We start from the raw sequence: 26,201 nt of genomic DNA on the forward strand, positions 1-26,201 counted from the left end.
GTAGTAGTTAGCATATGGACAATGTGTATGACACAAAAAGGTATCCAGTAGAAAAGCTATCCACAAATAAATAAATAGCCCATATGTTGCTATGTATTAAAAAAAAAAAAACTTGTTCAGTTGGTGTGTGGAAAAAATGGATTATAGATAGATAAGCAATAACAACATTTGGGTGAGTTTGTAGAATAATACCAAGGGATTAGAGTGGCACTTTAACTAGGCCATCTGTATGACATCCTGTCCATTCTCTTCAGGCCCACTTAGAGTCTCTTGCTCTGCCTGTCAACTAGGCTTTCAGCTAGCCTAGTTAACAAATGTATTCCAGCTCCACAGTTATCATGTAGATTGGGTTGTTTGCCTAGTTAACCACTAACTGCTCAATTGGACAAATTACAATAGGTCACATAAATTGCATGAAATGTATCCAATGGCCTACTGCCGAGGCTGTTTAAAAATAACAGAACTTTTTTCTTATAATAAATATGGATTTGCCATATTTCAGCATCTACTAGTTGTTCCTCATAGCCAGAGGCCATTAAAAGTTTGGATATCCTCCTATGCTCTCATACCATGTAAAGCTTAAGACTTTTGAACATAAAGTTTGTCAGATGTTTAGTGTCATTCATTGCTGTTGAATTATGGGTAGTGGGGATAAGATTATGACATGTAGCTGTACATTTACCTCATCGCCAGTGCACATCACCTTCCCCCCACATCTTTTCTTATGATGCATTTAAAATGCTAATAACCGATTTATTATGTGCTCTATCAAATGCAAATGTTTTGTTTTACTGCTACAAAAGTTGGGTTGACAGAGGCATTAGCATATCTTATGCCTTCCTCCTTAGCATGCAGTGTTGGAGCTAGCACCATGAAACAATGCAATAAATTACATTAACAGTCGCATTAGATAAACAAGCCAAACGATGCCACCATTAAGATGTACAGCGAGGTTGCTCAGGCAAATGAGGGTGTCTAACTCTGCTAGCATATGGTGCACCAATTCCGTCAAAGCAACACCATCTCAACATTAGCTGGAAGTGTCAGGCGAGGCTGTCTGGGTCCAAAAAATCATCATGCTAATAGCCATTTATGACACTAAACGAGGAACTCATGAAAATGGACAACTTATGTGCTGGTCTTAAAGACACAGTTTTGCTAATACTGTTGTACTATAGTATTCCCCAATAATTAAGCTATATTCTAGTAATTAAAGTTAATATTAAAAATAGTAGCACTTTAATAGACTATTAAAGAGATGTAAGTATTCTTACTCCATTAGTTTTCCCAAACTTTTTACTGATCTTAAAACTTTTACTATGACATTTTAGCAAGTTATAGGCACTGAGAGTGAGAGTGACATTTCTTAGGACCTATTGTTAGAGTTCCAGTGGGTGACAAAAGCTTGCATCTGAAAAAAATCATGAATCATGATATGATATATCATGAACCCTGAGTTCAAAAGAGTGCAACAATCAGAATTGTTTATAAAGGCATTTTCCTTTTTGTGTCCCACAAAGCTTTATCTATAAAAACATAGCATCTTTGTCAGGGTATTATTGATGCACTTCAGATGAAGATGCAGAGCCGCTGCTGCTGTGTAGTCTGTCTCTTTGAAGTCCTGATCCACTGGTCACTAGTTAGACCATAATCCTAATCGCAACCATTAGCCATGCAACAACGCACGTGACCCCACTGTAATCTTTGGGGCACCATCCATCTATTTGTCTAAAGGGACCCGAGCATCCATAATCCCACTTCACACCCTACCCTGCGCTGGAAGAAAAGCTCACCCTTAAACAGATGGCCTGCAGTCTAAGCGGACAGGAGGTCTGCATTGGCCCTGGCCTGGGTCTGAGCAGAGGGAGGGGGTGAGGCTGAGGCATATGGCCGCAGCCCTGTCCCCTGCTGAATGCTTAACGGCCTTTGAGCCGCTGCGCAGTTTTTGGCCACAGAGATACACACATGCTTGCACCGGATGACATCTCTATCACACTGTTTCCCAAACCTGGTGCTCTATACATTTTGGTGTACTGCCTGCTCTAACAAACCCACTTTAACTTCAGAATTGCCTTGTTAATTAGCTGAGGAGGTGAGTCAGGTGCACTGGAAGCAGAGAATATCCTGGAATGTGATGTACAGGGGTACTCCACGGCCAGGATATTTGCATGCATTCTGCAGCTCTCACATAGGGTTCAGGTGCTTTCACAGTGGCATCTAGCAGATTGCAGTGAAGAACCTCCTAGCCCCCTTCCCATCTGCACCTAAAGACCTGCATGCCCTGACAATGAGGTGACCATGTCCCTGCCTGCACGCAAACAGAGGGGTTGGCAGAGGCATGAGTAGGAGGGTGAATGTGCAGCGGGGGAAACACATTAACAAGCTATAATCTCAAACGCCTTATCCATAATGCATTGTCTGGGCCAATTTACATGGTGTGGAAGCCTTTGGGGGAAAAATCTCATCCATCAAGTTATTTTATTAGCTTTCCTCCCTCCTCTCCCACTCTACCCGGCCTTTCACTTTTCTTTTTGTTTTTCTTTTTTTTTTTTGGCTTCTGTTTTGTCATGGTTGTTGTTCTGTTCAGCGCAACTGGCCCCATAAAAAACTCCAAACAGCTTAATTGCTGGGTTGTAAAAGATTAGCATGTTCTGGATCGGGGGAGGGCTTGATGTAGGGGGAGTCAGGGATGGAGTGGTCTGGGGAGGGGTGGAAGATAATAGGAAGGGTGTAGATTAGACCAGAGACCGGCTGGGGGAGGCCAATAAAGAAACTTCATCATCCTCATCAAGTGCAACACTGCCGGCACAAAATGCCTGGCTGAATTCCCATCTGAATTGCTCAAAAACGCCACCAATTATAGTTTTGGGATCTGGTGAGGTCAGTAGCAGGGCTGTTGCCATGAACCTGTGGGTGCATGCGCCGACTAATAAACAGTTCCATTTTGAGCCTGTGATGAGAAAGAGAGTGCTGAGAAGGAGTTCTTAATGTTCATCTGAGCTGGGTCTACACCATTAGAGCACAGGAGGCACTAAAGAAAAAGTCAATATTATATTTAAACTAGTTCTTTTTTTTCCTGTCCTTTAAAGTATTTTTAGACATTAATAAGTAAAAATAACAAATTGCTATTTAAGAAGAAAAGAAAATGAGGAAGAGCCTGAAACAGAAATACGTAACTAACTCATTTTCATGTTATTCCATTTCTTTCATATCTGGTACATGAAAAGCAGAAATGGAAAATATAGATATTTGTATGATTGAGAACAGCTTTTTATCCAGTAGCATGATTGCTCTATTATTTTAATGTTAGTGTTTATAAACTAATTAAATAATAAACATATTAAAATGTGTGATTATTCAGAAGCAACAATACACACATTTTGTTGTGTAAAGTTTTGAATTATCATATCTGTTGGTGTTATTAACTGAGCAAAACATTAACTGAAAAAGCTTAACTAAGCTAAATAAACACTTCAAACTAAATAAAACAAACGTTTTTATTTCAGCTGAAGAGACATTTGAAACACTTATTAAGTGGACACATTTTTGATCCATTATTTTAAAAATATTAATTCACGGTCTGTTAACTGTAACCATTTTACCTAAAAGTTTTTAAGTATGTTAATTTGACTGATTTTACGAGTTCATTAATCTGTTTTATTGTCATTCTTCCCTTCTATTAAACTGATTTCCCCTTTTCGTATTAAATATTTAGTGTAGTCTGTTTTCGTGCAAGAGATTAGTGATTATAATTCACAGCCGCCAGCCCTCATTAGCCAAAAGTATGTTTAAATGAAAAATTCGTTTACTGCTCTGTAAAAAAAACTTCAGCTTTAGAAGAACCTGCCGCTACCAACGGGAGATGGATGTAACGGAGCGTTAGAAATTCTGCTGCATGTGTGATGGCTGGGGTGGGATACGGAGCTCAGCCAGTTTGTTTCGTTGTTGGCACATCAACAAAGCAGTGCTTCCTCACTAAGCTCACTCATTATCATCGTACCGACTTTGCCCACAATCCATCAGGCACCACATATCACACAGGCAGCCTTGGAGAAAAGGACCCCATAATTGCAATCATATATGTAGGGATTTAGCATGCGTGCCATACTGTACCATTAGTTTCACAAATAAGTAATAATTTACTAATGACAACATTATGTTGAGTCAGTTTAGGGGCAATTAAAGTGAGTGATATTTACATATGCCTAATGAATCACAGTGCCGTGGCAGCTTGAGTGAGGCTCATGAATATTCATCCGTGCATTCGCCAGGCCTAGCGCAGTTTATAAACTGAATTATGGTTGATTTGCCCTTTTAAAAGATGAACATAGGCGCATCTCCCTCAAGGAGCGAATGAACAATAATGGCTGATTATAAAAATGTTTTAGTGGTAAACTGCCGGTGAGGAGATCAAAGGCTGATTTTTATAGACTTCCACAGCTTTCAGAGGGGGGGGAAAGCGTTTGCCGGGGCAGTTTGGTGTAAGGTACTGGAGACGTCTGTGACCGCCCCCCCATTGGCTGGCACACCAGTAAGGTCAACTATATCATCCCGAGGCCATGCAACAAGCAGCCTGAAATAGAGACCTAATTTGTCATATCTCATCTGACGACTGGCTGTTCAGCGAGTGCTTGCCCATTTAATATCTGTAGGAAATGCAAAATGTGTGTGGGTGTGCCTGTGCATGGTCAACCTGGCCTAACTTTTTAAAAACCTTTTTTTCTCGTGTACTTTTAAGTGTGCTTGTAAAAATCTAAGTTTAGAGTTGCTAATTGGTCTCTGTTAATTGCAGTATGTGTGTTTTGAACTGGTTCCATTTAATTCCCAGAGTAGATTATTAATTGTAAATGCCAACATCTGCCTTGCTGAAAACGATTTGATCGGCTCTCTGGTACTTGAACCTTGATCAGCTCGCTACAGCGCTGTTTACTTAATGGTGAGGGACTGTGACTCATTATATGCTTCGCATAAACTATACATAAAAACTGAATATACTGCATTTCTTTCATCTTAACCTACCTATGTAGGTTAGAGAACACAGTTTAAAAATATGTATACTATTGTCACTCGTGCCAGTTTTGTAAAATTTGAAATAGTACAGATTTTGTCATTTTAAAAAACTAAAAATATTATGAAGACGATATTAACCTGTACCTTAGAACGGATAATAGCATGAAGTGATTTTACGCATGATGAGAAAAAAACAATATAATAAATTTAAAAAAAAAACGAATTGTTAAAATAATAAAAATATAATAGGAACATAACATAATAAAACAATGCAACAAAATCTGATTTTATAGGACGAATCAGCCCACCGTGCTTTATTGCCCCATTTTATTGTCAACATTCTTTGTAGGAGATTTCCCAGTTTTGAATCTCATCCTTGCCTTAAAACCAGTTCAGGTCAGAAAGCGAAAATCCTCCTTCACAACAAAGAACAATGTTCCCCCCTTGTGGACAGTTTCTGTTAGACAGGCAATCTGGGTTGTTTGTACTTTGCTGCTCTCAGTCGTCAAATACATACGCGGAAATATTATCCTAGATAAACGATAGATAATAGCCCAAATTATGCAATGTAATATATATATATATATAAAACCACCCCGCTTAGGCTTTAGATTTAGTTAACTACATATAAAAGCTGCATACCCTTCTCCTTTACATGCATCATAGCAAGACTTTTCTGGTGTGAATTAAATACGATATTGCTGCATAACGATATGCATTTCTGGAAGCCCGTCAAGAGACATGAATGGGCATTAGGCCATAGCTATCCACACAAGTTTTCACTGTATACCCTTTCAGCCCACCCTTGCAAGCCAGCAGAGGTGTGTGAATGACAGCTATCCTTTCCTCTTCATGGTAGGGTGCTCCCATGTCCCCGCCCAGCATAACACTGTGCCCTGCCCCCTGGGATGGGTACGAGATGGTTAGCCTCTCCAGCTTCCGCACTGTGAAATGGTCAGAAGGTGGTGACCCGCCTTTGGCTGTCTGCTCACCTTCAACCAAAGGCCCGTCCCTAGTTGTGCTTCACATGATCAGCACTAGGTGGCGCACCTCTGAGTTGTTCAGGAGCTGTGCCGTGTCAAGCGGTGGTGCGTACCACGCAGTCAGACTCCTTGCACGCAAGGACCACTGCTGTGTGGAAAATGGGTGTTCATTACAGTGGCACTCACTGGAGTCAATGGCGACACAGGCTGCCGGCTCCTGTGCACATGTCCAGGCAAGGAGGCTACACTCTCTTACATAAGACGGCATGAATTCCGCATGCAAGAGTGCCAATCTAGGCCAGGTATAAGGACAGTACAGTACAGCAATGCCTGTCGGGATCAACAGAGGCTTTGTGAGCACGAAGGTAACAGTGGGAAGGCTAATCAGTCCAGCATGAACTTGCACGCATCAGCAGAAATGGAGGTCCGAGGCTAACAGGAACTGAATCACTAAGACTGGGAGCTTTCTTCTCCTTCAGATCAAAAAATTTTCATTTTTGCTGTTACATTCCACTTTGTGCTCACAGTTTGAGCAGTCTTGAGCTGAAAAGGTCGCCATTGGTAGATTGTTGTTATCACAGCATGCCTGGCTGTGCAAACAACAACATAAACAACGTAAGACAACAGAAAGAGCAGAAAAGTGGTTAGAATGTTTTCATAAGAAGTATCTTTTATTATAAAATGTGTTCTTATTTTCACAGCTTTCACTGAATTCCACTACTTCCATGTTTGTCTTTCAAACATGATAATATCCTTTAGAGGCAAGATGTGGACACAGAATTCTGCTAACTACTGCCAGGTCTGGATAGATTTTTGCGGCTCAGACTCACAGTTGGTCACTTTTACGCAACAAATAGGCTTTACAGGAAACTGCCTGCCAATGAACTTCACATTCTTCCAGATGCAGTCAACTAAACACATACAGCTGCTTGACATTTTCTCCACTGACTTAGGGTGTGAGACACAAGCGTATTGTTATTCTTTTAAACCCCCTTTCCATCTTTGTGATAAATATTGCAAATAGTGATAGTATGTGAATACTAAGGTTCATACATCAACAATTTTGAATGTTGGCTTTAAACATCAGTCAACCCCATTCCATTTATATGAACAGATTCCTTCTTAGAAGTACTGTAATAGAAAAAAAATGGAACATTCTGATAGTGATGTATAATGAAAATCAGCTGACAATTTGTGAAACCTTTAAATAATCTTATTTGCTGATGATCAAAAAAAAAATCAAGATGTATTTATATAGAGCTTTTTACAACAGTTGTTGTCACAAAGCAGCTTTACAAATGTTCAAGTCCAAGCCGCAAGTGAGCAAGCCAAGGGCAATAGTGGCAAGGAAAAACTCCCTAGTGCATGAGGAAGACTCAAATTGGGGGGGGGGGGGGCATCCTCCTCTAACTGACAATGGTCACCACAAAAATAATTGTAAAAGAAAAATAAATGAAAAAATAAGCAATTAATATCTAGTCCAACTTTTTAGAGGTCCTAGTCTTGTTCCAAGGTGTGCATGTGTCCGAGACCCATCCGGCAAGAGAATGTCCATTAAGGGCAAGGGCTGACACTTTATTAACAATTTAAACTAGCTGTTTATAAACATGCTTTGCTCTTTTGAATCTTGTTACTGCCAGAATCAAGGGCTAGAAAATTTGATGATAATATTGCAGACAAAGAGGACTTATTATTTTAGCTGCATGTTTGAATAAAGCATCTGAATACAGCATTTCACACACAATCCCTCATACATTCAGAATCCAGTTACAATCACCTTGACATCAAACACAGCTATTTTTGTGATGTGTCCAGTTTAAGTATAAGAAAGGAAAGGAAGAAAAAAGACAAGGCATTATCCAACACAAGTCCTTTCCTCAGTATATGGATCTAAGAGACTGAGCAACATAAAATTTTACTTGGCTGACTGAGTCAGCAGTGCTAGCCAAAGCCACAGACATTGTCCTCAGCATTTTGCTATGCATGGTCAGTCAAGCCAAGCAGGAAAACATTAAATACGGAGGGAACAATGTGAGGTAATCACTCAGAAAAATGGTGTCAATGCCGATCAGTCAAAATATTCACCAAAGAGAACATGTTTTCTGCCGAGGACAGTATAGTATTGCCTTTGAAAAATAAAACATATTACATGTTCTGTGTTATGTCAGAAATTTACACTGTGCAGACTAAAGCAAATGTATCAAATAATCTGCGAGTGCAGTTGCTATCCTGTGTTGAACTATTTCAAAATTAGGGCTCAGCCAAACCATAAGTGTGGGCCAATTCAGCAGAAAAATGAGTCTTTTGGTTACGAGAAAAGCAGTTTTTTGGTAACGAGAAAAGCACTATGTTGTCAAATGCTGTGGAAACCTACAACAAGTAAACAAAAACTGTAGTGCAAAAAAACTACACAACTGCATATCTGGGGAATACAAACACCTGAGAATATTTCAGATATGATTTACCCATTCCAGTTTATCCTACTTGGTAAAAATTGAAATTACTCAAATGGAAACCAAATGCAATGATAGGTATATATAACAGTTTTTGTTTAATTCATAAAGTTACAAATCCAAATCTGTATTTTACAAAGAAGAGTATGAGATTCTACTTCTGCAAAGCATGCAACAGTTCTGCATTTAAATTCATCAGGAAGGTATAGGCATCATTAAGGATCAAAATAGTCAAGTTGTTTTTAATGTAGCATGCTAAACCAATGGGAGAGGGGCCTTTAAGGTGGAATTTCTCAAAACACATTAACTTTTGTAACTTGTCATTTTGATGCCAGCTATAAACAGTGATCAGACCAAAACAAAAGGCTAAACAGTTAACTGACCAGGCAACACTAAAAACTGATTTAGGTTTGTCATAAAATACACACGAAAATTTTAATTAATATAACAAATTACACATTTATCAAACTGCCAATAAAAACCATGTAGATCTTTGTCCAGAGTAGAAGTTGCAAGGAGCAATGCTTAATGACATCAGGAGTGAGTAGTAATTACATTTATTAATTCATAAGTATGCAAATAATATATTAAAATACTCTTCTACTCTTAATCTACTTTTTAATCAGTTTTATTTTAGTCATTTACACTTAGTTACTACTTACTTCACAGTTTAAGCTAGTTCTTTTATAATTCATCTTACCTGGACTGCTGTTGGCTACTCAGGAGGGTAATTTTAATGCTTCTGCTAGTGAAAACTCATTTTTAACATTCCAACATGCAGAGTTAGCCTAATTAATTAAATATTAAATAAATGTTTTATCCACCCTCTGTTTAGGCATGAATTATTCAGTACAGCAGTGTTTGTGCATCCTACTTAAAGGGGCATTCATATAAGTGACATGGAAAGAACTGCTCCTTGCAGGCTCTATGAAGGCATCCCACAGTGCTTGGGCCTCTCTTCGTTTCACTCTAGGAGAGATAATTCTTACATGGCTTCTCCTGTTGCCAAACTGACAACACTTTCTGTTCTTTAAACCCTCAAACACAAACATCTTGACTTTCAGCATACCCATCTGGGATATCATTATAAATCTCTGTCCACATCAATCTTTGTCTGAGCAAGACAGAGCTATTACATATCTCAGGTGATATCGCCCATGGCAAGTTCTGGTCATCTTTGAGATGATACTGCCATTGAATCCCTGAACTATCATTTTTTGCTGATGTTGTGTGACCTGGATATGCACATTTCTCTTCTATATCAAGAGGATTCACCCCTGTCATTTCAGAGAAGTGACTCTTCTGGTTCCTAGATCTTCCTAAGTTCAAGACTGTTTACTCAATACACACTAAATAGAAATATAGAGGCAGACTCTGGAATTAATTGAAGAGAATAGCTGGTCCCATCTTTATTCTGAGCTCAATGTTACAAATGAGGCATTGTCCGGAGAATGTCCAACACTCTCAGGTGGGCACACCTTTTATACATTTTCTTCAAGGACACTTACACTTACACTTAAACTTAATGGACACTTACCATTTTTATTTTTTCATAATACTTTTCCAGGTTTCCACTATTGTGTCTAAATTGATATTCAATATTTATACCAGCCAGTTTTTGGTACCATTATGTTCAACCTGAACCTTTTTTTTTTTTTTTTTTGTATACGATCCTACTTCATATCACCAGATGCCCATATTGGTTCTACCGATGATGTCCATAGTGCTTCTTCCGGTGCTAGGTCAGGATGTCCTGTCCTTGAACCCAGGCTCCCCCCTTGACTGAGGCCCCTTGAGGCCTGTCAAAGAGGCCTCCTGAGGATTTATATTGAAACCTATAGAGGCCATTTCTGCATGAAACCAGTTTATTCTGGACCATCCATACTTTTCTGCTTACGATATCATTTTATTACCTCACTCTGTTGCTTGTTAGTCTGATGTCATCTCAAGCCTGGACTACTGCAATTTACTTTTGGAAGGGCTCCCTGTACACACCACTAGGCTCTTGAGAGAGATCAAGAATGCAGATAAATGATTTCATGGGACGGTGCATATATTCAATCTTCCAAAGTTCTCATACTACTGCATTTGTATTGCATTTCTTCCACTTTCATGTAGTTGCCTTTATAAGATTTATAACCCAATAAAACTTGCCTACAAAACCAAATATGAACCTGTCCTCTTCTACCTGAACCCACCTTGAAACACATCTCGTACACTTTAGGACACACAGTATACTTGCCTCAAGACTAGCAACCAAGTGGTGGAAGGAACTTTCACTACTTCCATACAGTGGAGTCACTTGCTGACTTAAAAAATATGAACAAAAATATATGGACACTTTGAGCCTTATACATATCTATATGAGCTTGTCAGACATCCTATTCAGAAAGCACAGGCATTAATATGGAGTTGCCACCCCTTTGTGGACATAAAAGCCTCAATTCTTCTGAAAAGGCTATCAACAAGATTTTGGAATGTGTCAGTGGAAATGTCAGTCTAAAGAGCATTTGTGAAGTCACAGATGAGAAACTTATCCCCAACTCATCAAAGCATGTTTTTATAGAGCTTGCTTTTGCACAGGGCCATAGTCATTCTAGAACGGGAAAGCGCTTTCCTCAAACTTGCCATAAAGTTGGAAACATGATTGAATAAAATGTCTTTGTATGTGGTAGCATTATCCTTCCTCCACCAAACTTTACTGTTGATACAATTGTATAGATAAGTAGCATTCTCATGGAATCTGCCAAACTCAGATTTGTCCTTCAGACTTCCAGATAGTGAAGCATGATTCACCATTTCAGAGAACATGTTCCCACTGGTCCAGAACCCAGAGGCAGCATTTTTTACACAGCTCCAGTCAACACTTGACATTGTACATAGTAATCTTAGGCTTATGCGCAGCTTCTGAGCCAGGGAAACTAATTTTATGAAGCTCCCAATGCACAGTTCTTGGGCTGATGTTGGTAACAGAGGTAGTTTGTAATACAGCAATAAACAATGCAACAGTATATATATGTGATAATCTGTGTGGTTTGGAGTTGAAAACTTGGCAGCCATGCTTGGCAAGTTTGCATGGCCTTCTGCTATATGGCTGAGCTGTTGTTTTTCAAAAAACACTTACATTTCTTAATAACAGAGGGCAGATCTAGCAGGACAAAAATGTCACGAACAGACATGGGCAAAATTGCATTTTTTACAATACAACAGATAAAGTTGCTTAGCTCTTCAGTACAAACCATTTTACTGCTAGTGTTTGTCTATGGCTCTTGCATCAGCTCTGTGTTTGATTTTATAACCCTATTTGCTTTGGGTGCAACATCTAGCCTCAATAATTAGGAAGAGTGTCCACATACTTTTGAACAGATATCATGTCTATCTTTTTTTTTTTTTTTTAACTCTGCCTGACTTAGCTTTCATTTTATGATCTATATACATTTCTAATCAAAGCATTATGAATTACATCTGTGTTTGAAATAATTAAACAAATTTAATTGCCTTCTCTATAATGAAGGCATCTCTACTATCCACTAGCCTCACTTTCTCTAAAAGGCATTCCTTAAAAATTCTTATAATTAGACAGTTAGAGCACAAAATACAATCTTTCAGTAAATAGTACCTTCTCAATTTTAAAGATAGCTGTGTTAGGTAGCTCTCTGTAGTAGAAGTTTAGTTCTTCATTAATTTAATTACAAAAATATATTTAAAAAGAACACAAAATTTGATTCTCACCATAACAGATTAAATAAATGCCATAAAAATGGCATGTTGCCTTGGCCCTAGTCTCACATCACAATCTTTGCCTACCAAGTAGCCTACCAAAAATGTAGCAAGCAAAGAACTCTTAAAACACAGGCCGGTCAGAAGCAAATATAAGATTTCATATACTGTGCTGTGTGTATTGTAATCTCTTTTAAATGGAGCTAACGGGGTGAGATGAGATGCAAGTGCAGAGTAAAACGCAAGCAGTAAGGTGACAGTACAGTAGTCCTGGGAATTGGACCTCTGGTGGCCATTCCGGCTAACTGCAGACACAGATGTGACTTCCAGCTGTTTGTATTTAATTACTGTAGATGAGAAATCAAATTTGGTCTGTCTTGAGTTTGTAAACACTAACACTGTACCAACAAACATTTCTTCTTACCAACCAAACAAGAAGTGGTTTAGTGGGTAATTATGATGTAATCACTTCGATCTGAATAAAAATGCAAATCTAGTAACGCTATTTGATATGCCATATAATAAAAATTACCTGTAAGTCAGTTCTTGCATAGGTTCATGGCTGTGCAGTTTATTTTAGTGGGCTCCATAATGCATATTTATACATTTGCATGTATACCAGCATTTAAAATGAGCTGATCACCATCAGCTGATTTATTACTGGTGATATTATTCAGATTCATTAAGAACAAATGTAAAACATGTACATTTAAAACAGTGGTTGTTGTATGCAATTGGAGGCAAAACACAAATTAATTTATATAAGAAGAGCCCCTCACTTAAAGTCATCTTAATCTCCTACTTCTTCTTTGCATAAATGACATACAATAACACTGAATCCTTGTTATTTATTTTTGCATTCACTGTAGCCTGCTAGGGACCAGCTCAATTTTAAATCTTATAAAAATAGATCATAGAACAAGACACACAATTATCACAAATTTAGATGCTGCTTGCTCATTTGTAAAATGTTACATTAAAATTAGTAATTGAAAATATTCTTTAAAATATAAAATTTCCAGACTATGCTTGGCAACAGGTAGGTGCATGCCATATACGCACTGAGAAGAATGACGCAGTATCTGACCACCCTGGCCTATAAATAATCGAAAAACGCTTGCAACAACATCAGAGGCTTAGCACAAAACAAAACAAAACAAAACAAAACAAAACAAAACAAAACAGACTAAATGGATAACAGGAATAACAGGGGTTCCATATACTGTTACATGTGGATCCATGCGGATCCCTACGAGTAACTAGTATTTAAATACACAAGGCCGCGCCAGGAAACGCTGGGGAATTCCGTAATTTTTAACGGGAAACTGGCGCGTTCTCGGCTTGTTGGAGAGCCGTTTGGTTTGGTAATAATCCTGTTGGGTTTAACGTTTCGTAGCCAAGTGTGCGGAGGAAACGGAAGCTGTTTGGGAAATATTTGACAAAAATACCTGTACAATTGTTCAGATTGTTGCGCTGTAAGAAACGTGATCATGTTCCAGTGGCCAATCGTCAGTGTATTGTCACTTTATGGGTTTATTTTACAGGTCTTCTGTTCCGGTAAGTAAACAAAGTAGCTAACAAAGTTAGCTAAGCTAGCTAGATAACGACCGTTTTACAATATCAAGTAATAGCTATATATCTCAATTCAGCTCGCTAGACAGATGTTCAACTATGACTGCGAAACCAAATGGGCCTAAACAAATCTAAACTAGCTAGCTCCGCTTAGCAAAATTTGTAGCATAGTTTATGTCAGTTATATAGCAGCTAACTAGCTGTCGACGCATGATGACCAGTATTAAGTTTCTGTTATCCATAGGTAGTATTGGCTAGCTAATTGTAACTCTTAAGATAAAGATGATGATGGCTGGAAATTGATAGTTTTTAAATCAGTTTCCGAAATGTTAAAAATAGCTTAGACGAAAGTTTGATAGCTAAGTTTGTTTTTGGGAGTAACCTTAGGCCCATTTTCCCGCATCCGTAGTTTACGTTAGAGTCGTTAGTGTGATGGCCTGACCCGTAAAAAAGTATTTATAATAATGTAGTTTACACTCCATCGTTCATTTAAAATAAGAGGTCATGTAACAGTTGTCTAACCTTTTAATTATTACCTCTGTTTTGCAACTAAAGCAGGAAACGAAAACAAATAACCCTTTGGATAACTATCCAATTGCTTTGTCACGTTCTAGGCAAATAAATAGGTCTATTAAAATATGGGCCACATATGCAGTTTTTTCATGTGTGATATATATTCTTGTAGTAAGAACCAAGCTTTGTAGTCTTGTTTCTTGGTTTGACCACTTTACATTGTAAGCTTTTGAACATACTTGTTAGAGTTAATAACTCTTCCAACTCAATGTGCTAATTGTTTAATATGACTGGCAGTATGTAAAAATATACTCGATTTCAGCTGTTAAAGGAAGCTGTAAGCCAAAATACAGCTTCTATGATTGCACAATGTTTGCAGACTGCTACATTTAAATTATCCATGACTTTTAGAAAAATATTATTTTCTTGCTATAATGAATCCCTGGAGATTTGAGTTTCAGTTATTTGAGGTTTACAAAAGCATGTATATAATTAGCTTATTTTCAATTAGCTTTTTCTGAATTCCCTTATATAAGATGAGTAAGAAATTGTGAGAAGTTGACACTTTGTTACAGTAATGCCAAGAGTTGACTGTCATGCTTCATCTTATTTTCACACGTGCAAACCACAGTGAAAGCTGATCTGAAATGTTGTGAGAAAACATGTGAGGGACACTTGTGGTTAAATCAAAAAGTGAGGATGTGTTAAAACCATGCTCTTCCTGTTATTATGCTGCTCTGTCAGAGCTGCAGCAAAACAACCATGCTGCAGCTCTGATATGTAGTCTGAAAGTAGGCCTAATCAGCAAACCAACACTAAGATTTACGATTCACTCTGACACACAACCTATGGGCATAGTTGAATTATTGCTTTTTGTGTACTTGTTGAAGCTGCAAATATGTTTTTTTGTTTGTTTGTTTTGGGTTTTTTGTTTTTGTTTTCCCTTTCTTTCTTCAAAAGTGTAGCTAAAGATAGTGACTGTTTAATTGACACCTGTTTTGTCCATTAAATACTAAAGCCTCTAGTTAGTCATGTTCTTATAGGCAAGTACATATACAGTGTTTCTATGAATACTGTTCCTAGTCCAATAAATAACTAACCAGATTTTGTCCCCTTCCAATGGAAAATGGATGTTCCTAATGTTGGGTAAATCATTCATAAGCTTTACACAGTGTAGGCTACATTTACATTAACTACAGGAAACTGTAAGATGGTCAGTGCTGGGCTTAGTTATGTGGCAGTGAAGGTTGCAAAATCACCATTGGTATGTTTGTACATGGTAGGGGTGTATAATTCTGATTCTCTCTGCTCACACCACTGTATTCAACTTTGCTTGAGACTGTTCAGTGGTTTTTAAGTTGTGTGCTCATTGGAATATTAGACCCAAATCCAAACCATTCTCAGCTAGGTCTGACAAGCCAAAGTGGTTGGTCTTTGAGTAATATTTTATTATTTCTGTTCTTTTTTTTTTATTGAAAAAATACTGAATGTTTAGAATTGGTGTCATCCAAACATTTTTAATATTTTACATCATGCTCTCTGGTACTCTCAAGACAGCAGTATGGCCAAAAGAGTACTGTGTTTTTCTTAAATGAGCAATTTTTAAAAAATCAACAAACCTATTGTGTCAATAACATCAACAAAATGGGACTACATCCGTCTATTCACTTACATTTCTCAAGGGCGTAGACTTGATCTAGACTGGGTAGCAATAAGTGACCCTTTCTCTCAACCCCTTTTTATAAAACAAATATTTATAAACATTAAACACCTTAAAAAACTATTTATAAACATCACTAGACCCTTTGCAGTGCCAGTTATAGTTCTCAGCCAAAATGCTGTATGATAAGAAAAAGTGGAGAACAAAAAGCTGATTAAAAGAGAAGACATCCTTGTGATGTTAGGTTGCTACTGACTTCCTCTTGTTTGAGGAAAGGAATTATGTTGCAACTTGAAATTCTCACAGTTGTTCTTTGCAGTTCCCTTTTAAAGGGGTCTTAAAAACAGCAAACATGAAACATTTTTATTATGTGTGGAGGAAGGGGTCATTAAAATATGATTGATATAACGAGAGGCCTCACCACTCTAGTACCATGATGGTGGTGCTGTTGGGTAGCAATTTTGAGATATGCAAAAACTAAATTGGGAATTAACCATGTGGGATTTGTAAAACATTGGTAGATAAACATTTTTCAGCATATTACTGTGCCCCATGTAAAACCTAAATAATAAAATATGAGGAAAAAGCATCTGAAGAGGGGCATTTAAAACAAATCCTTTTATGTGGTTTCAAGTTAGAAATCACAAAAAAAGAACTACAACTACTGTAGAACTACCATGCCATTCAATCTCATTGTGACAATTATAGTGACAATTATCTGGTAAGCAGTGATCCTGTGGTCAGTAACTGAATAACAGTGAATGGGGCAAGAGGGTAGCTGACAACTTATGTATGATAAAAGAGGGTCTATGGCATGCAATTGAATACAGGCCTATAAATGCACTTATAAGACAAGAGTAGCTGATATGGTCAGTGACTAGGTGCAAGATACATATGGATGGATTTTGTGCACCTTAGTTAAGTTAGTGTTCTGTCCATATTATACAGCCTTACAATTTATGAATGCACCTTTCTCAGTACCCATTGATGCTTTACAATCAGCGCACTACATGGTGCTTTTACATTCAGTCAACATACCAGTGAGAAGCAGAAGCTAGTTGCCCACAGCATACACTCAACCAGAAATGTCAGCTCCCTGGTGGACTGCATCAGGCATAGGAAGGGGAGAGAACACAACACCCAGGACAGAGTTTCATCCATTCACTCACACCAGGACCCACAGCTTAGGGTAACCAATTTTTAACTAACTTCAAAGTTTTGGACAGTGGGAAGAAATCCCAGAAGAAAACCACACAGAGCGAATACCTAGCTAGGGACATAAACCTGAGACCTTAGTGCTGAGGGGCAAACATGCTAACCACCAAGCCACTCATGGTACTTTTTTTTTTTTTTTTTTGCTTGCTTAATTCTAATTTTATAATATAGGCTAAGCAAGTCCCTACTTGGAATAAGATTAACAGGTAACGTGAGCTTTACTTGAAGTTTGCTCTGTTCGGTGTAAAGTATCTTCAGAGGAAGGTCTACAGCACATGAATTTCTTACTAAAATGTTTTAAATGTTTGAAATATCAGGTCTCCAGAAACCCATTTTTTCTTTTTCAGTAGTATGAAATAAAAAATATCACTCAGAAAATACCATTCAAAATCTGTGAGATTTTCAAGCATCTTGGATGTTATACTGTTGACACATTTAGTGGATGGCTGTCCTGCAAAACTATGCCTGTACAGTTATTGAATTATTAGTGAATTATTAGTGTGCTGTGAATGTCATGACCAATCTCAGACCTTTGAGATTAGTATCCTATGGGTTTTACAATTAATCACCTCAATCACATGACTTAAAAGAAAGAAACTAAGTGGAGACTGAGTGTAACTAAGAAAGTTGGGCTTCTAAAGAGAATAGAAGAGAATCAATGGAGGGTGTTCCAGAATGTGGTCACCAAGACACCCCCACTCGCTGCGCCGTATGAACTTGAGGGCAGCTATGAGCCAGTGTAACTGATAGAGAATTGTGACGTGAGCTGTTCTTTTGGTATGTGCAATAATTCTCTGGTAGCTGAGTTTTTTTGTGTGTACTGGGATTGCGTAGGGCAATATTATACCCAATATTGCTATATTTTAAGTTCTTTTAAATAATTAGGATAATTGTCCTAGTTTAAGGGAAATGTTGGTATTTTTCATTTTATGAGTGTTCTTTTTTTCTTGCATAGACTATTTGAACTATTTGTTGTAAGTGATAATTGTAGTCTTGTATTAATACCTTGGTTTTTTTTTTTCTTTCCACAGTTCCTCCGCCAACTAACCTCACCCTGAATTGTCATAATTTTCACAATGTCCTGTACTGGAATTACAGTGAACCAAGTCTGCAGCCATTATTCATTGTAACTATTCGGAACTATGAAGGGTATGTTCACGAGACACAAATTCACGGGGGGGGGGGGGGGGGCAACAGGGCAGGGACTTAAGATTTGTTGTTGTTCTCTTCCCCCCTCCCCCCCTTTTTTTCTTTTTTTTCTTTTTTTTTTTTAAATAAAAAAAACAAAAAACATTTATTGCCTTATATTAAAAATGTAATTTCTGATCACAAAAACACAGAGCCATGCATAATATGAAAATAGGCTGTGTATTTAACAACATTGATGTAACCTTAATTTGAAAGTGGTTTCAACCTTCTTTCATGCTTCTTGGGGAATTATATTCTATGCAAGGTACAGCATGTCTTAGCTGATTTGAGAGCCCGACTGAAATGTCTTGGACTCCTATGGAATGATTGCAGATACAGGCAATATAAGGATTACTAGAGGACACAGTATGATGGCTATGATTTACAGATTTTATATTCTCTGCATATGGTGTTACGTACTACATGAAGTTATCTACCAAATGTTATATACCTAGTAGAGTGTGGAACTATTAACATCGGGATCATGGGTTCAGTTCCTAGTGCTGTCATACTGATGTAAGTTGCTCTGGATGAGAACATCTGTACATTTCTAGACATGAAAATATATTTTACTTTAAGTATTGTACTACAACATGCTATTTTAAGGATGTGTACATAATGCTTTTTGGGAAGGGAAAGGATTTTGTGCTGATGTAAAACAAGCAGGTCATAGAAAATTTGATTTTTCAAATAGTATGCTATGGGAATCTGCTGGCCCTGTGCTTATCAATTGGTTACCTGAAAAAGCAGTGAACATCACTTTGTGATAATCCTGTTACATATATCTTACATTGTCTGTCTCTCTCTCTCTTTTATTGATATATATATATATATATAGAATGTGTGTGTATGTAATCTTTGAGGCATTCATCTCAAAGTAAACAGTTTTTTGTAGTCCCACAAGTAACCAGAAATGCTTTTTACTGTGTTGTGCCAGTGTTTTAAAGTTGGACAAAACAAGAACAGCTTCGTACCATTTTAAGATAAAGTTGTACGTTTACATTTATGGCTTTTAGCAGACACCCGTATCCAGAGCAACTTACAAAACTGCTTTGTCATTTACTCATAGATTACATCCTAGCCAGTACAGTAGGTTAGACTCCAGTATACCAACAAACTAGAATACTGTTGGAATACAGGAATCAATGCTGATGCCTAGAAGTGCAAAATACATAAGCTCTCGAAAAAGCACCAGGGTAGCTTCCTGCCAGAGAAAGGTCAGAATCCTTCGTAAGTTACAAAGGAGAAATCTGCAAGACTGGGTTAGATTTGAAATGAGTTTAGAGGACAACTGGTTGTCCAAAATTATACCCAGGCTACGAGCAGCTTCAGATGGTGATACCGTGGAGTTCTCGAAGGAAACTGAGGTCATAGTAAGGCTTGGAACTTCCCAGGATGTACAGAAGCCCAGTTTTACTGGGGTTGAGCTTCAAGTGGTGGGCTGTCATCCATGACGCAATGTTAGTCAAGCATGCTGAGATGTCTGGAGACCTGCGTGTCGGAGGGTGGGAAATAAATAAATAATTGGGTGTCATCGGCGTAGCAGTGGTAGGAGAAGCCATGAGAAGATATCACATCACCAAGAGAACGTGTACACAAAGAAGAGAAGAGAAGAGAAGAGGGCCTAATGCTGAGCCTTGTGGAACACCGGAGGAAAGTCTTCATGGTTTGGATGTGGATCTTCTCCATGTTACCTGGTAGGACTGTCCCTCCTGATGCGACTGGAACCATCTCCATGCAGAGTCAGTCACACCAAGGCTGGAGAGAACAGAGAGGAGAATGTTGTGGTTTACTGTGTCAGAGGCTGCTGAATGGTCCAGTAGAATCAAGACAGATGACAGTTTGGCAGCTTTAGCAGCATGAAGTTTCTCCGTCACTGCTATGAGGGCTGTTTCTGTTGAATGTGCTGGTTTGTAGCCAGACTGATTGGGATCATGCAGCTGGTTCTGGGTGAGGAAAAAAGATAATTGATTGTTAACTGCTTGTTCAAGGGTTTTTGAAAGGAAAGAGAAGTGATACTGGTCTGTAATTGGTTATTTTGGAGGCGCCAAGTGTGGCCTTCTTGAGGATTGGTACCACCCTGGCAGTTTGGACACAACTAAGGAGTTTTTGATGACGGAGATGAAAGGAAGCAGATCTCTTGAGATCATGTAGAACAGATTGGAAGGAATGGGATCTAGCAGACATGTAGTCAGATTGCTGGAAGTCAGAAGTTGATTAATTTCATCTGAGGAGAGAGGAGAAAAATAAGAGAGTTGGATGTAGAGGAATGAACACTGGTTGAAAGAGTGGGAACAGGAAAAGGACTGGTGGATTGCTGCAACTTTTTCCTCAGAAAAGGTGATGAAATCCTCAGGAGTAAGATGAGGGAGGAGGGGGGGTTAAGGAGAGAAGGAAAAATAGTGAATAGCATGCATGGATCAGATTCTGATTATTAGAATAATCATCTGTAGTAGGATGACTTTGCAGATGTTACTTCCAGTGAGAACTTGGAAAGGAGAGAAGATGGGAGAGAGAGAAGGCTAGAAAGTGATGGTCTGAGAGGTGGAAGGGGGTAACTGTGATGTTGTGGTTGTCCTGGTGAAAATGAGCGAAGGAGAATGAGCGTGTTTCCTTCAATGGGGATTTGAAATAATTTTATATTTTTAGTGCATCTTTAATCTTATCTTTATAGCAGTTGTAAAAAAAGAAAAAAAAATTGCAGGTTTTTCACATGATGGTAATGAATTGCAATTTAGTTTCAACATGTACCCAACTGGTCTTTGTTTTAAAATCTCCCCATTTTATCAAAGGGTAAAATCAGCAAAGGGCCCTCATCATAAGAGTTTCCGTCTGACATGGCACAGACCACTGTGAATCACTTGTGGGATTTTGGGGTTTGGCTCATCGTTGTCTCAGTGTTATTGGTGTAAACTTCACAAATATTGATGTTCATTTCATCTTCTGTTTGTGTACAGGCCGCGTCAGTTAGTGAATACCTCTAAGAACTACCTGGACATCAGCTCGTACACTCAGGACGCTGACGATGCATACTTTGTGTCAGTGGTAGCTACGTTGAATGAGTCTGCCATCCATAGTTCAGGCAGATCCACCCAGTTCACCTATGGCGAGTTTTCATCCAAGACCAAATGTAAGTGAAAACCCTCATGACTTTAATCTAGCCAACAACCATAATTAAACTGCTCTGTAAACATGGAGCCAGCAAGTTATGTTTTATTTTGGGATGCAAAGTTATTTGGCATGCTGCTGCTGTTTTACTGATTTCAGATGGCACAGTTGGTGCTGTTATCCATAACACTGCCTATCTTTGCGAGTGACACAGGCTGAATTGTAACAAATTAATTTCATGTTTTCAAGCATTAAAATATAAAATTGAAATGTGTATTTGTTGGAAGTTGAACAGAGATCAGAATTTTTTTATTATTTTTTTTTTTGTCATTTTAGGTACAGTGGACTTTCCACCCTTGAACATTTCAGTCTGGTCACGCAGATTTGAAATAAATTATCGTCATCCTTTTTATATCTATGGCATTGAAACACTGAATGACACTTTCATATACTCTGTTGAATATAATGAGGTAAGACGTTCAGATCCTCAGTTTTTTTTAAACTGATGAAAATAAATGTATCTTAAGTCATCCTACTCCATATATGTCATTTAACAGATCTAAAATGGAACAAGATCAAAATTTTGGATGAACAATTTGAAAATCAGAAATACCACTGTATTTCTCTGAGTTTGCACTATGTATTTATCCATTTTGACAAATGTCACATTTGTGGCAAGGTGAAGAAATCAAAAACAGAATTTGTGTGTGTGTGTGTGTGTGTGTGCGCGCGCACGTGTGCAGGTGCACACGTGTACATGTTTGAGTGTGTGATAAATTTGATAAACTGATAAATTGTGCTCTATGCATGATTCATGCATGACTATGTAATTTGTACTATAAAATACTCATCACAGAAAGCTCCCACATACAAATGTATAATTATTGTTGTTATAATATTATTATTATTATTATTATTATTATTATTATTAAGTTAAATTAAGTGCCTTTCACAAGCCCAAGGACGCTTTAGAATAATAAAATAAAAAAACAGTTGGCTATAGAAAGTTTTAAGTTGAGTTTTGAAAATGGGCAAGGTAGATCAATCACGAAGAGACTAGAGCATGGATAACATCCCCTCCATACACACTTTGTGAATGTTTGTTTGTTTATTTAATTTCCTTCAACAGACTGAGAGCACAATATACAGTTGTCTTGTAACAGAACTTGTCTGCACAGAGAAGATGCACCTTCCCGAAAGCCTTTATGGCAGTTGCATGATGGTACATTTCAAAGGGTCTGTTAAAGGCATACAAACAGATATTTCTAGAAATGTTTGCAGTGACAGACTAGATCCTAATGAAAAAGGTAAGGCCTTTGCTTACATAGCAGCCTATGATGTAGACCAACAACTCAAACTGAATTGTATTGATTAGGAAACCTGCTTTTATAGAAAATCATTATGGTCTGAAAGATTATATGTAATCTAAAATATTTATGTTCTTGAGTTATATTATTGTGATTATCATTATGTTCTGAAAGATTATATGTAATCTAAAATATTTATGTTCTTGAGTTATATTATTGTGATTTGCATTTGTTTTACAGACTGGACAACTATTATAACCACTTTAGTATGTAGTGGGATTGTTGTTATAATGATAATAGTAGTAGGAGGTGTGCTGTACAAGAAGAGGACTCAGATTAAGCCTCAAAACTCTGTAATCTCCAAATTCCTGGTAGGAATTTGTACTGAATATAGCCCATCATTTGCATAGGTAGCAGCCAGTAGTGGTGGCTGCTGTGTATGAATTCTCATCTAAATGTCTTTACTTAATACATTTTTGCAAATTTTGTTAGTTACTTGCATCCACTTGCATAGTACCAGTAAGGTTCTCTACTTGACTGTTCACTAATTGTACCATTTATATTATATTGCTTTTTTTTTAGCATAACTTAACCTAATTAACTTAATGCTGCCATATGTGCCTCTTGCAGAGCATTGTGAGATCTGATCATGCCATGATAGTGCCCGAGCAGCCTACTCTGTGTGCAGTGACGTCTGTAGGCCATATCCCACTGCTGCAGACCCCAGATGATGTGCCCACCCCCACCAACATCTCACCTACAGACGTTACCCACTTTCCCATTGACTCAATTCCTAACATGGAGTCATCAGGGAGCCAGGAGCCTGAAAGTATGGTGGAAGAGGAAGAGTCTGAGGATGCTAAAAGCTCCACAGGCTATGACTGTGGCAAGTTTCTTGTTGTCATGAGCCCAGGAGACACTGTAGATGCTTATGGGCCAAGACAAGCTTAAGGCTTGGTCTGAATTGAGACTGTTTACTAGATGTGAGTAATATGGAGTGATGACACATGATTTAGTAAAGCTCAGCAAGTAGCATTACCAGTAACAGGAATGGTGTAGGAGCTTACATTCAGTATAATTTTTGCTGTATACTGATTGCAAAGTATATTTATAAGACATTTTTTCCATATGTTGTTTAGTGAGAAAATGAAACAATGGTGGTGATGTATTTGGAGTCACCAAAATACTATATACGTTTCTTCAGCTTAGTTAGGGTTGGGCATTCTCATTCAGACCCAGTACCATCAGCTGGTTGGCTATGCTTTTACCTTCTGTTTTCCCCAATTAAAAAAGAAAAAAAAAGATAAGACTGATATACACTGGGTGCCACTGTGTAATACATTTCAAAATTACTCAGAAAAGTGGAAATCAAAGATACAATTTCAGATGCACTTCTGCAGTGCGACTATAAATCCAGTATAATTGCAATGCAAACATGGATGGTATCTTTTGAAAGTCACAAAACAGAAATAAAAATGACTGAAAGAATCCACCATAGATTGATTATTAGAATCAAATTTCTTTATCTTTGTTTGATTTATATTATAGAAAATGAATTTTGTTTCATACAAAAAGGTATGAATCAAATCATTTTCTTTGTTATTGGATTGCAGCCTAATTTTGTCTGAAATTTTGACCTTGTATATTTGAAATCATGTTTTTTTGTTTGTTTGTTTGAGGGGTGAATTGGTTAGTTTGGAAAAATCATTGGATGGAAAGAAAAGCAGGAAAGAAACTTGAGAAGCCTTGAGTTTGATAGGAATTGAATATCAATTTGATTACTTTGAAGAGAAATGTAATTTTTTTTTCATGAGATTCTCACCATCCTAGTGACACATGCCATAGACAATTAATCTCTTTTATACCTGGTTAAATATAGAAATGGATAAATTAGCTGCATGTCCATATGTGAGTCAATGGAAAGCCATAAGAAACAAGAGTTTGGCGCATGATGCAGGACTCAGTACCCCTCCCCCTTGACTGATGGCCATAACAGAATGTCTGGTATTTTAGGACCTTTTAACTTGTCAGTCTTGAACATTATATTCTCAGACAAGGAGGACAAGGAGGCTGTCAAGCATTTTTCAGACTGAAAGTTTCACTTTCAGTTAACTTGTGTAGTGTGAGATGGGAAAATCCCTGCAAAAATCACTCGTGGTGTGTTTGTGCTCTTTTTTCTTTTCTTTTTTTTTCTTACGATAACGAAAAGAAAATTGTAGTGTCTTTCCAGCCAGGGTGAAAGCTGTATTTGATTTTTCATGGGTTTTTTCATGACATTTCATCTTAATGCAAAGGTGCTTTCTGCCATTGAATTAGGTGTGGTGGTTGTTGTTATTAATAATGACTGCTGTGAACAATTGAGTGGTTGCAAGTTATATAAAATCTATTACCTAGTATTTAAAACAGCAAATTATGGTAGGCTTTGTCAGTGAACATATTAATATCATAGAAACTTCTGCAGTTGTTCCTATTCATTCCTAAAGCACTTCCTAAAAATGCTTGGAAAATGTTAATTTCTATATCTAAATGAAATGCATTAATACATTAAAGATTTATGTACAGTGAATTGGGTGTGCTTATATTTGTACTGTACAATTTTACATGGAGTCTCATCACCCTCATGGCATTATGAAAAATACTTTTTGTGCCTTTTTGCTTTGTGTACAGCATGTGTGCCTGACCTTGTGAACCTACCGAAGTTTCACTAGAATCTGGACAAAGCTTCTGAATTCCTTGCCTGTTAAGCAAATTGTAATTCATTGCATGATTAGACAAATATCTGCAAAGTAACCAATTGCTGTATACCTTTACATTATCTTGTTTGGATTTAATGTTTTAGCACTTTTACTTAAATTTGGCACCTTTTTAATATAAAACATTTTAATTTGTTTGTTTGATATAGTATTGTCATTTCAGAAGTGCCCATCCTGATTGTTTTCTCTCCTTTCATGTGATACTGTGACAGACGTAACATTTTTATAAATGAGTTTTTGACAGTTTAGCAAGAACTAGAGCTTGCTAACTTTTATTGTGCATTTGTTACAATTTTGTACATTTACCAGACCTTTGATGGATAAAACCAAGTACCCATATTATTCATGTAAGTTGTTTTGTTTTATACGCTTTCTGTGATATTGCCACTGTGAAATAAATATCCATACAATAAGGTTGGATCCATGTTTGGTTATTTTAAGTGGGGCTTTTGTTATTTTAAAAGCTTGTTTTTAGAACCGTCAGTGGAACTCATCAGGCTTACAGTGCAAAATTGAAAATAAGAAATCTCGTCTTTTTTGTAAGGTTTTCTATCTATTGAAATGCATTGTGTGAACAGTTAGAATCCAGGCCATGTGATATGCGTAAAAAATGATGTCAAACAATTGTGATCAGTGCAAATTTTTAACTTTTTTTTTTTTTCTTTTTTTTTCTTAAACAGTTTTAGGGAAATGGCTTGGTATTGTTAGATGCCTTCAAT

General features: G+C 37.5%; 2 protein-coding genes across 2 annotated transcripts; one reads left to right on the forward strand and one right to left on the reverse strand.

Moving 5' to 3' along the window:
• Positions 1-5,742: 5,742 nt before the first annotated feature.
• Positions 5,743-6,261, reverse strand: si:ch73-52p7.1 (uncharacterized protein LOC100321084 homolog). Its single transcript, XM_035531625.1, is given in 1 exon segment — positions 5,743-6,261. A coding segment is annotated over 1 exon segment (519 nt).
• A 6,984-nt stretch (positions 6,262-13,245) lies between these two features.
• On the forward strand, positions 13,246-25,895 carry ifngr1l (interferon gamma receptor 1-like). The gene is made up of 7 exons (XM_035531628.1): positions 13,246-13,723; positions 18,158-18,275; positions 21,272-21,444; positions 21,759-21,892; positions 22,552-22,729; positions 22,970-23,100; positions 23,360-25,895. The coding sequence occupies exons 1-7, from the start codon at positions 13,657-13,659 to the stop codon at positions 23,678-23,680; spliced, it is 1,122 nt and encodes a 373-aa protein (XP_035387521.1). The 5' UTR covers positions 13,246-13,656; the 3' UTR covers positions 23,681-25,895.
• Positions 25,896-26,201: the final 306 nt, after the last annotated feature.

Source organism: Electrophorus electricus, chromosome 11 (genome assembly GCF_013358815.1).
Source record: "Electrophorus electricus isolate fEleEle1 chromosome 11, fEleEle1.pri, whole genome shotgun sequence".
Lineage (NCBI taxonomy): Eukaryota > Metazoa > Chordata > Actinopteri > Gymnotiformes > Gymnotidae > Electrophorus > Electrophorus electricus.

What these genes read in the sequence shown, in the direction of transcription:
- ifngr1l (XM_035531628.1), top strand. Translation starts at nt 13,657, where the DNA reads ATGTTCCAGTGGCCAATCGTCAGTGTATTGTCACTTTATGGGTTTATT. An exon ending in TTTACAGGTCTTCTGTTCCG is followed by an intron (nt 13,724 to 18,157) that starts GTAAGTAAACAA and finishes TTCTTTCCACAG; the next exon opens with TTCCTCCGCCAACTAACCTC. An exon ending in ACTATTCGGAACTATGAAGG is followed by an intron (nt 18,276 to 21,271) that starts GTATGTTCACGA and finishes GTTTGTGTACAG; the next exon opens with GCCGCGTCAGTTAGTGAATA.